Source organism: Mastomys coucha, unplaced genomic scaffold (genome assembly GCF_008632895.1).
Source record: "Mastomys coucha isolate ucsf_1 unplaced genomic scaffold, UCSF_Mcou_1 pScaffold2, whole genome shotgun sequence".
Classification (NCBI taxonomy): domain Eukaryota; kingdom Metazoa; phylum Chordata; class Mammalia; order Rodentia; family Muridae; genus Mastomys; species Mastomys coucha.
This window is the reverse complement of record NW_022196902.1, coordinates 10682012-10694293: the sequence shown is the minus strand read 5'-3', so window position 1 is coordinate 10694293 and position 12282 is coordinate 10682012. Positions and strand designations below refer to the sequence as shown.

The 12282-nt window shown below is 39.8% G+C and overlaps 1 protein-coding gene across 11 annotated transcripts in view; it reads right to left on the bottom strand.

Moving 5' to 3' along the window:
• The window catches only part of Nhsl1 (NHS like 1), a 232848-nt gene that overhangs the window by 17832 nt on the left and 202734 nt on the right, over window positions 1-12282 (bottom strand). For 9 of the 11 annotated variants that reach the window (XM_031380514.1, XM_031380505.1, XM_031380516.1 and 6 more), the window contains exons 4-5: window positions 9680-9872; window positions 4710-4841 (exon numbers count right to left, since the gene is read on the bottom strand). Coding sequence is in view for 9 of the 11 variants with exons in the window: in XM_031380505.1 (XP_031236365.1) it covers window positions 4710-4841; window positions 9680-9872 (325 nt within the window). In the remaining 2 variants the exon portion in view is untranslated. The remainder of the gene's footprint in view (window positions 1-4709; window positions 4842-9679; window positions 9873-12282) is intronic. The other 2 variants (XM_031380507.1, XM_031380509.1) reach the window with 1 other exon arrangement.

The following is a 12282-nucleotide window of genomic DNA, read 5'->3' as shown; positions in this document are numbered from 1 at the left end:
TTAATATTACCAACATATCCTAATCGATTGAAATCCAAAAATATGAGGAATTAGAAATTTATTGGCTGTCATCCAATGAAGAAATAGGTCCAATATTGTACAATCCATATACACTTTCAGCTTGTTTGTCCATGACAATGTCTTGCTGTGTACAACATAATGGTCTTGAGATCTTGCTTCTCCTATCTCAGCCTCTCTATTAGTAGTATTGTTTATTTCATGTTTTTACACTGTACTATGGTTTTCAGAATAGCGTACATATTTCAAAAGTATTTATATACCCAAAAGAAATGTAGACAATTAAATTGGGAGGGGGTTTGTAAGAGAACAACAAAGAGTAAGTCTGAATGCTTTGCTTGACATTTGTAACTCTTGTATCAAGTTAGCACAGTAAGAGCCATGATTTTAAGCTCTACTAAATACAAAACAAACAAACAAAAACATTTTATATATTTATGTTCATTTAAGAAAATATTAGTAGTGATGTATTATTTTGAAATATATCTACATAAGACTATATGTTTTATATCAAACAACTTTTATAATACTCATTTTTATTGTTATAATAGTTTATAAATTTTAAAGAATATGACAAAAATATTGTAGGTATTGAAGGGGGGTCTCTGGGAGGAGTTGGGGTACAAATGGAAAACAAGAATGTGATTTAATTCTATTTACTTAAAATGTTTTTTAAATGTTAACAAATTCAGATAAATTGAAATCATGTAACTTTTCTCATTATAATGCAATAAAACTTAAAAAAATACTTAGAATAGATTACATGGGTATAATCTGAATACTATTTTAGAATTGGAGTTCCATTTTTCTGTGATTATGTTTGATCATTGGTTGTGTTTTAAAGGTTCTAAATGTTATAATAGTCACTATATCTTTTCAGTATGATGTTTATAGGCCAGTTTTATTCACATTAATATGAGTATATTTTAAATCCTGGAAAAAAAAAAAGAGTTGTTATCTAACTGCTTCTTTAAAACCAGTTTCCTTCTGTTGTAGCTCAACACACTTGCCTCATACTTTCTGTGAGGTGAGGTGACCCTGAACTTGCACATGCTAGGAAAGTTCCTAACATTGAGCAATAGTTCCAGGTCCCTTCACCTAATTTTTGAGGGTTTTTTTTGTTTGTTTTTTGTTTTGTTTTTCCTAGTCAGTTTCTTTTCTTTTTTTTTTTTAATTTTATGTACATTGTTGCTATCTTCAGGCACACCAGAAAAGGGCATCAGACCCCATTACAGATGGATGTAAGCTAGGAATTGAACTCAGGACCTCTGGAAGAGCAGTCAGTGCTCTTAGCCACTGAGCCATCTCTCCAGCCCTGTATCTTTAACTTTGAGATAGTCTCACTAAGCTATCTAGACTGGCTCTGGCTTCCGCTGTAGTTCCAGAAGACCTTGAACTTTTTACTTTCCTTGATCTTCTGAGGAGCATGATCTTAGGCCTGCATCACTGGTCTTTAGACCCAGCACCCTACTAGCTGTCATCAAAGCACATCACTGACCCTCTGGTGACACAGCTGCTTCTTCCCATGGCAAAGGTTACAGAACAGACAATACAGGGAAAGATTTATCCCTCCAGCACTAGCAGTAATCCTGTGTCACATGTAAAACAGAAAGGAACTCTTCATCAATTAAAAACAATGCTATCATGGTAGAACATGGGACTGCTTGCCCTTGATGGATGGATCCTTTCAGAAGATCAAATAGCTGAGCTACTGTCTTTTCCTGATTGGTTCAATGAAGCAAACAGCTAAAGATTTCAGTTCTCTGGCCACAGAGTTGGCTCTGCAGTTAAAAGCACCCGCTGACCGGGCAGTGGTGGCACACGCCTTTAGTCCCAGCACTTGGGAGGCAGAGGCAGGTGGATTTCTGAGTTCGAGGCCAGCCTGGTCTACAGAGTGAGTTCCAGGACAGCCAAGGCTACACAGAGAAACCCTGTCTTGAAAAAAAAAAAAAAAAAAAAAGAGCACCCGCTGTTCTTGCACAGTACCCAGGTTTGATTCCCATCACCTACATGGAAGCTTGCAACTATCTAAAAGAACTCTTGTCCCAAGGGATGGGATACTCTTTTCTAACCTCCACAGGCACCAGGCATATATGTTGTCCATGCACATGTATGCAGGCAAAGCATTAATACACATAAAATAATAAAATAAATCATCCCCCCATCCTAACTCTCAGGTTTTAGGTTTCATATAACAGACATAAGAGGACAATTCATATAGAATACTTGTGTGGATATGCATCTTTATTGTAGCCAAACTATCCTTATACACTACACAAAATCACCTAGAAACTACTATTTTGGTTGGAAAGGCAACTTTTACAAAGACTGGTTCTGTGGTCACTCCTTTGAGGCACACCTTCTGAAAAGGCCAGTTCAAAAAGAAATGTCACCTGAGCATTACAAGGGAGGGATCAGTCCCATTTCAACAACGGCTGCTTATACAGTATTTATTGTTTTCCCACATGCATGACCTGTGACCTCAAGAGGGGAAAAGGCTTGACAGAATGAGCTGCAGCTAAGTTCTGGAGTGAGAACAAAGTGTATACGTATACACCATGTATAGATTCATACAGTTCACGGAGGGCTCACACACCATGTCTGAACCAGAGACGGACTGGAGAAATTCCATTAGTGCAATTTAGTCTTGCTTGCTTTGTTGTTTTCTTTTATGATTTTGTTTTGTTTTGTTTTGTTTTGTATGTAGCCCAGGGCAATGGCAATTATGCTTCAGCCTTCCCAGTGTTGGGTGTCACTCTGTAGCCAATGGTGACTCCACTGCTTTAACCTTCCAAGTGTAAATCACTACCCCTGGTTCTGCCTTTGTTCTATTTTTGTTTCTTTCTTTGTTTTATTTTTATTGTGTGGGGCGTAGGCATGCAGGGGCTATGTACCTGAGATTGCAAGTGTCCATGGAGGTGAGAGCTGTGGGATCCCAGGCCATTATGGGCCACCCGTATGAGCGGAACCAAATTAAGAGGTAAGCTCTCTTCACCTCCAAGTCATTTCTCCAGACTCTGCCTTTGGTTTTAAACCCCTGCATTGGAACCAAGTCACTGAAGCTACTAGTAGAAGCAGCAAAGCTCTTTTCTTCTGACCCTAGCGCTCTCCAGAAGGGAGAGTAGAAACTCTCTAGGACTAATGCCGGTAAAGGAGAAAACGCCAGTCAAGAAAAAGTGGGTTTGCCTTTCCTCCTACGAGGTATTTAAACTGTGACCCCGGAGGAAAAGGAATGCATGCAATCTCTGTAGCCTTGGAAGCTAAAACAGGATCTCCAGGCGCTGTAATTAATACATCAGTGCTGCTAGGATAAGCTCATTTTGACTAAAAGACTTGTAAGCAATTTCAGAGATAACGAATGATTCTTGCATTTCTTGAGTGTAACCTTCAACAGTAAATAAAAGTAAATTCAAGCACATCAGGCTAGGTGGCTGAGAATTGCCTCAGCAGTTAAGAACTACTGAATGCTCTTCCAGAAAACCCGAGTTCAATTCCCAGCATCCACATGGCAGTTCATGGTTGTCTGTAACTCCAAGATCTGACACCCTCATACAGATATACATACAGGTAAAACATCAATGCACATAAAATAAAGATAAATAATAAAACAAAACAAAACAAAAGGCCATCAGGTTAGAGTAAATATTATGAAGGAATAGAGGCTAGACAAAAATGAAGAAATAAATTTCAAGAGAGAACATTATGCCCCGAAATAACAGTGGCCATTATAGTGTGCTAGGGACCAGGTACATCCTGGAAATAAATTCATTTGGTCCCCAACAATGAACTCTGTTAAGGTAACCATTCCATTTGTAGAATGAAGAAGGGGGTCTGGAAAGGTGGAATCGTGTGTACGGTTATTCCTCAGGGAATGAATGGGAGTCAGGATTCAAACCCCCGCAGCCTGCTGCTGGAGCTGTGCTAAGCTAGCCCCGCAGACTCTCCTGCTGGGTGCCACTGATACACAGGGGAGAAAATGATTGCAAGAGGTGCATGAAAGCATCATACAGCATTATAAAGCATTATGCACATATGGAAAGACAAGTATGAACATAACGGGGAAGCAACGGCGGGCTAAACAACTCCACCAGCCTGCGTTGTTTCTAAGTTAAACAAAAAAGCTGTGAAACTGTTTGCTTTAGATAGAGGTATAATCAAAAATATATGATCATATTTTATACTTCTGTTAAGTGTACTTATTACATGTGTGCTGTGGCACACAAGTGTTGGTCAGAGCACAACTTTCGGGAATTCGTTCTCCTTCAGCTAAGTTAGTTCCAGGGATCAAACTCAGGTCAGTAACCACTTTCTCTAGCACTGACATTTACCATTATATCACCTCAGACTGCTTCCTCTAAAGACGACATACCACCAGCACTGCCAGAATTAGAATGAGCTTTTCATCTGTGAGAACCCGAGGTCCAAATAAAAGATCTAGATGAAAAATAAACTGAATCATAGATAGAACCAATGCTCAAGGTCTCTGAAGATGAAATTCTAAGTCTCCTAGACCCTCTTCCCCACAGCTCTTTTCCAAAGCAGTTCCACTGCACAGGGTGACACATTCACCAAGACCTCTTCCAGAAGCTGGCTACCAGGACATGTGGATTTGATAGCCCTATATGAGGTTAGTGTGGTAAATTCAAGCAGCAAGGGAGGGCGATAGAATTTGCAATGCTGATGAGCCATACCTAGCTCCTTCTGAATGATGTCAGGGATTCCTGAAATAGTCTTTCTCCTTTTGACTTTCTTCGGTCGTCTTACCAGAGTGTCTGTGTAAATTAGAGACCGCCGAAGGCTGGCCTGACGATCGAAATTCTCCCCTAATGTAGAATAGTAGAAGAAGCAAAGCAAAGTTATCGTCAAGCAAGCTGACACCGCTTGAGTCGTTCCAGAAGCTTGTAAAATGATAAGAAAGTATTAATAATGAGGTTAGCCAGTCACGTGAATGATGGAGGCTGAGGGGCAAAAAGAGAAGAGAAGCACATTATCATCAGAAGGCTGTTTCCCGTGCCTGCTGCTTGCCCTTCAGGCGAAGGCACACTTGCACTGTTAATAACACGCTGCAAAATGACTCTTTGTCACTCGAGAACAAATCTCCTGGCAAGTGACTGCTTCACAAAGTGCTCTGATCACAAGGATCGATCTTTGGATCAGTGTAGATGAGTGGCAATAGGGAGGTTGTACTCATCTAGTCACCCCACGGAGACTAGTATCATGCTAGTGTGTGATGGCGAGTCAAAGTCTGAGCTTACCAAAGGTGGGTCAACAAGTGAACTATGTGGATGGGGTGTGAGATCATTATAGCAGTGGTTCTCAACCTGTGGGCTGTGACCTGTTTGGGGTTGGTTGAAATGACCCTTGCATGGGGGCTGCAAATCAGATAGTTACACTATGATCATAATGGTAGCAAAATTACAGTTATGAAGTAGCAATAAAATAGTTTCATGACTGGGGTTTACCACGACATGGGACACTGTATTAAAGGACTGAGGCATTAGGAAGGTTGAGAACCAGTGCATCATAATATGAGAGGCAATTTCAATGGAAACCACAAACCTTATAATGATAAAGTACTTTTATCACAATGAGAACCAGTAACACTGCAGTTGTCAAATCTGAACTCTTCCTTTCTTGTTCCTAATGTTTTTAAGGTGCTAGGGCTTGAGCCCAGGGTCTTACACACGATGGGCAAGTGCTCTATCAATGAGCTACATCCCCATTGATAATATCCATGATAGAAGGATGCTACTTCCTATCAGCATCTTTTAAAGTTAATCCCATTTCAGACAATGGGACCCCAGTACCCACAGTTTTCCCAGAGTTCAAGCAGATTAGCATATTAACTAGAAAATAATAAGATCCCTGATAGAATCAGTTACTGACTGGTCTGTTCTGAACATTTTGATTAAAGGAAGTTTTGCACTACTTTGCCTTTTTACATAGTTACTATCTTTAAATGAGATTAAAAACCATATATTCACATACTTCTATCCTTAGCTTTGATGTGAGAAACAAGTAAAGTTGCCATTCTTGTTTAGTAATGCTATTGCAGCATCAAAGTGGGTATGTGTAGATATACACCCAGGAATGTCTCATGAACCTGGTCTCATTAAAACAAGCTAGCTCTTAAACACGTACCAGCCACCAAGGAGCGATCTAATAAATGCTTTTAAATTTCTTAAAATATTATTTATTTATTATTTATATGAGTACACCGTAGCTGTCTTCAGACACACACCAGACGAGTGCATCAGTGTGTCTATGTGTGTGTTGCTGGGAGAATAACTCATAAATGTACTTCCTCTATTGATATGAGATGGTTCCTTTTTTTCTTTTTAAATGGGATACCATTCTAAACAGAGGATTCTTCTTCTTCTTCTTCTTCTTCTTCTTCTTCTTCTTCTTCTTCTTCTTCTTCTTCTTCTTCTTCTTCTTCTTCTTCTTTTTCTTCTTCTGATTTATTCTGTCTTCAGACAGGAATTAGAAGAGTGCATTGGACCCCATTACAGATGGTTGTGACCCACCATGTGGTTGCTGGGAATTGAACTCAGGACCTCTGGAAGAGGAGTCAGTGCTCTTAACCGCTGAGCCATATCTCCAGCCCAAATGCTTGTAAATTTGAAAATCTTTCAACTTTGCTCTGAATAGAGAAAAATAGAAGCAATTCAGAGCAATAGTACCTACTGAAATGTCAGCAGCTACCATTCTGTGATAAACAGGCCACACAGATATAACAGCTTAAACAATGCTTAAAAACTGAAGTTGTTCAGTGTTTTATTAGTTTTCTGCAGCACGAAAAATAAAATTCCTTCTATGGTGGCATTAAAAATGGGCAAAAGTATTACTAGAAAGTTGTATCTAGTCTCCAGGCATTTTCCCCACTATGGGGAAGGGGGAAAAGCCATCCAAGTACTAAGAAAATTATGAAGCAAACATGAAGATGAAATTCCCATCTACAATATTCAGATTGTGACCTTAAAAGGCTATGTCCCAATTCATTAAGTAGAGGCTGACTTCTGTACCCTGGTGCCCTCAACAGTACCCACTTAACGTCCAGTGCTATGTAGATAGGAGATAATCATCAGTTCAATTGAATTGCTCCCTTTCTCTCCTACACAGCATCAGCTCAAACAGGAGTGCAGAACAGTTTGCAAATGCTTTCTGGGTTGTGTATCTTTTAAGTAGAAGACTTGATCCACGTGGCAGATGATGGGACGTTTTATTTATTTAAAACATGTCCCCTCCTGAACTTTTAGAACATACCGAGTCTCTACAAGACTGTGACTAAAGGGATTAAAGCCCCTTTCAGGCCAGTGGCTCACTGTGGTTCTGGTCTGCATCCCTAGGCCTGGGAGGTTCTACTCTGGGATTTGAAGTCTTATATGTATTGGCATTTGTTTTTCCAAAGCTTTACTGAGAAGTCAAGTTAAAGGGTCATAGTCACCCAAAGTAATGAGCATGGAACTGTTTCCTACAAACAATGGCACTTCTAGCTGAAGAAACCTGGGATTTTAGAAAGATGTAATTTAGAGAAGAGGAGGCTGAAGAACCTGTTCCAATCCAGCCACACAAAGTGAAAGCTTTAAACTTATGGTTTCTTTGGACCAGACTAGAGAAACGCATACTTTAGAAGCAAATGTGTCTATGTAAACACACAAATCAGAAAACAGACCGATATGTATATAACTGCTAAATTAATGTTGACATTCTGTGGAAATGCTAACAAATCAATGAAAAACAGATTGTGTTTTCTAGGACTCAGGTTATCCACTGCATCATTGTTAGCATCCATTCATTCTCCTTGTGAGAGCGGCAGTCAAAAGCCTCCTGTGATATCTATGCAATCCAAATGTACTTAGCTACCAAACAGGTAAGAACGAAAGCGCAGAGAAACAACTAGGTGATCCATCTGGAAGGATGTATTTCACTAAAAGCACTTCTTTATGCTTGAAAACTACTTTCACTAGCCCCATATCAAGGCGGGACCTTTGACTCCAATCCCTTTAAGGGCTGTCATATTTCATGGCATGATATGCATAGTTTATAATATTATGTTGATGCCTTTAATCCTATATAATTAATGTCTTCTCATTTAATCATTTTGAAGAAAATATAAGCATACTGATGGCTAATGAAATAGGCAGTAAAAATCACACTGTTCTGTAGCAGTGCCACTTTAAAAAATAATACTTTAAGATATAAGCTAGGTGAAAGGAAGGTGTGCTCATGGAGATCAGCAATGCTATTTACAAAGGAAATGGATTAAGATGTCATGCTGGCAGGCTTAAGTTTGTAAAAAAAATAAGACGTATACAAGGGGTTGAAAATAATTCATGTACTTATTAATTGAGTTTCCATGGAAATTCTAAACATAACTTCCAAATATACTCTGATTTCTTTTAAAATATATCATATCTAAATGTTGTTATCCCTTGCAAGTTTACAGGTACTATGACAACAAGCCTTCCAACAGCAATATCCTCAGAAGATAGGAGGATGCTATGGGGTTTCATCCTAATTGTTGATGAAAACTGCTTCCCTTTGGTTGGCCATTTGTAAGGATATAGGGACCAGGCTGTGTGTGGACTCTGTCTATACAATACTATTTATTGCTGTGTAATGCACCATACTTGTACAGATGGTGGATGCTACTAGCGTGTGTGTGTGTGTGTGTGTGTGTGTGTGTGTGTGTGTATGAGAGAGAGAGTGTATGTGAGAGACAGAGTGTGTGTGTGTATGTGTGTGTGTGTGTGTGAGAGAGAGAGAGAGAGAGAGAGCGAGCGAGCATGTGTGTGAGTGTGAGTGTACGCATGTGAGAGTCCCCTGAGGACTATGCACAGGGCTTTGTTCAGTTACCACCAACTGCTCTTTAATATTTTGCATTTTGTGCCCTTCCCACACTGCTGACCAGTTCTCTTTGCAGATGGCAGAAGGGATAAGTATGACAAATTTTATTCTTTTTAACAGTTCTTCTAAAGTTGTAAAACTCAGCTTGGAGCTCTGTGTTTTGTTACTCGCCTCAATCATCAAAATAGGTTGATAATTCAATCTGGCAATTAGTAGCCACAGTACAGCCAATGTGTCAATTCCTAAAGTTGTTCCCTTGACAGAGATGGATCTTTATTTGAGGTTTTAAGACTCAGATTATAGAGACCAAGGCATATGTTTATCATTTTACTAAGGTTTTTTAAAAAAGATATGCTTTGTTTATTAATTTACTAGAAGCCTTACTCTCAAGAATTTCCTTCTTTTTCTATTTGAATGTATAAAGGGTAAGAAAATCAGAAACATAATGAAATATTGCTTTTTCATATCTAGAAATATTTCTTATGGGAGTATACAATTTTTGCTGTGAAGGACCACATTTACAGGATATTCCTATGTAACCAAAATCTTAGCTAAGAACAGTGCCATTCAAAAGCCATTTTTTTACATGAATGGCTGAACCACAGCGTTCTCTGACATAACTTGTGTTGTCAGTCTCCTTATCTAACAAACAACAGGTGTTTTTCATGCACACACATACGTAGCTCGGGCATCTCCTCCATCAAGCAAAGAACAGAAGGCCGGATAAAGAAAATGCTCACAACCTAGAGCAAACAAAGCCACCTGGGCTCTCCCAAGGACATCCTGACGCTGTCCACCCCACAAAGCATACCAGTTATGTTAATAGGAACCACATCAGCCTGGACTGTCTGGGCTTGCTGCCGTGTCTTCTCTTCTGGTGTCGGCAGAGGCAGGGACTTGGTCCAGTTCGTCTGAGTATGAAGGTCGGAGAAGTCACCTGAGGTTGGTGTTTTAGGTCTCCTGATACCAATAAATCTTTCTTCTTCAGATGAAGAGAGAGAACACTGTAGAGAGAGAAAGTGTTTAGCAGGAAAAGTTACAAATACAGTTTATTTTTAAAAAAATTAGACTAATTAATAGCAAGTCCAAGAACAGTTCCTTTTAAGAACAGAGCAACAATCACCTCTTGCACATGACCTTCCACCCTGCCCCTGGTCTGGAAGATGTCAATAGAGCAGAAGGTTCTGCCGACGTGCAGGGCCTCCCAGTTTTTCTTAGCTGTGCAGTGGTTAGAAAGGGTATGGATAGAGGAAGCTCCACTCCCAGGCGCTCTGACACACCCAGGATCAGAGGTAAGCAGGAACCAACATCTGTTCCAACACTGGGAGTAACTGGGTCCAGCGGGACCAGGCACACAGGAACTCCGCCAGCCCAGTGACTCCGTTTCCTTCCGGTCTGTCTGGGTTAGTGTTCTAAGCAAATCTTGGGCACAAGCCAGTCCCACAACACACAGAGAAAGCCACACTCCCAGGTGATCTAACAAGCCCAGGATCCCAGGATCCCAGAATCACAGGATCACAGAGACTGCTTGACTCTGAGGAGTTCTGACACAACCAGGATCACAGACAGGATCCAGTCAGATTTAGCAAGGGCAGGTAGCACTAGAGTTAACCAGATGGCGGAGGTTGGGGGAGAAGCGTAAGAAAATAAACAACACAAACCAAGGTCATTTGCCATCATCAGAACCCAATTCTCCCACCACAGCAAGTCCTGAACACACCATCACACCAGAAATGCAAGATTCAGATCTAAAATCACTTATCATGATCATAATACAGGACCTTAAGAAGGACATAAATAGCACCCTCAAAGAAATACAGGAGAACACATGTAAAGAGCTAGAAGCTCTTAAAGAGGAAACACAAAAATCCCTTAAAGAACTACAGGAAAACACAATCAAACAGGTGAAGGAAATGAGCAAAACCATCCAGAATCATGACAAAAAATACCCTATCAATATGTACTACATTTGTGAATATATACATCCAAAAAATCAATACATTTTCAAAAAAAAAGAAAGTGTATGGACTTAGACAAATATTAGAAGCCCGGAGAAAAGTCATAGCTAAGTTTCTATTTGTATTAAAATTCAGTTTCCTTCAAAGTAATTTCTAGCTTTTCTAATTTCCTTTAGGCTCTGACCTCAAGGAAAGCTTTGAAAAGATGGAGTCATTTCATTGTTCAACTATATGTGCGATTCTAAAGCCATCTATATGGATTAAAAAAATAAATCAGTGTGAAACTATTAAGTTTGAAGAGGCTGACTAAAATGGTTCTTTGGGCCTTATCAGAATTCTATGACAATATTTTTCTGCGCCTTCTTTGATACATATTAGCATCCTCACTAAAGAGCCCTTCTTCAGTCCCCGTCTCCAACAACACCTGAAGATGCATAAGGGAGAAAGCTGTGTTGGCAAGCGTTTGATGCAAGACTTCACAAGAGCTCGTGGCAGCCAGTTCTGTAATGACTCAAGAACTCAAACACCATGCTTAAAAACAGGAGCAAAGCCAAAAGAACAATAGGAGAGTAACTGGCTCTCACGAGGAGATAGCTATTTATGATATACAATAAATGTCAAAGGACCAATCAAGTTTATAGAGTTTGAACTGAAGTACAACCATGCAAATAAGGTGTTTAAGAAGAATCCTACTGAAGAATAAATGGTGGTTAACCTTCCCAAAGTAGACACTTGTGTAAGCAGCTCCCAGATCAACTCAATCTCTCTCAGCCAGTCCCCCCAAACTGATAGAGAGCTTTGTTTCTTGTTACTTGATAAAGAAATTTACACTGTCAGCTTTCTTTCTCATGACTTCTTTGTTGTGGTTTGTTGTTTTGTTGTTGTTTGTTTTGTTTTTTTTTTGAGATAGGATTTTTCTGTGTAGCCCTGGCTGGCCTCAAACTCAGAAATCTGCCTGCCTCTGCCTCCCAAATGCTGGGATAAAAGGCATGTACCACCACTGCCTGGCTCATGACTTCTTTGTATTTGTGGAGATTTGTCTAGCTTTCACTGGTATGTTTGGATGCCTTCTGGCATGTAAAGTTTCTAAGGAAACACAGATGAAGTAGAAATACAGAAAGATATCACTATCTTTGTATCTCAGACACAAGATCACTGCCACCACTGTTTAGTGCCATAAAACAAACTTTCTGCAAAATACCCATCCCTTTTACTGGTTGACTGACACAAACCTGAAAAACAGTACAGGGACATACTCAACACTCCAAATTCCCAGCCTCCTCTGAAACCTTCTTCTTTTTTTTTTTTTTTTTTACTTTGCTAGAAAGAAGTTGTATTGACTTAAATCATAATGAATATGCACGGTCATGGCTGTTAAGTAGAATGCCAGTGAGCCTGGCAGACACAGCAAAGCCCAGAGGCAGGTGGATTTCTGAGTTTGAGGCCAGCCTGGTCT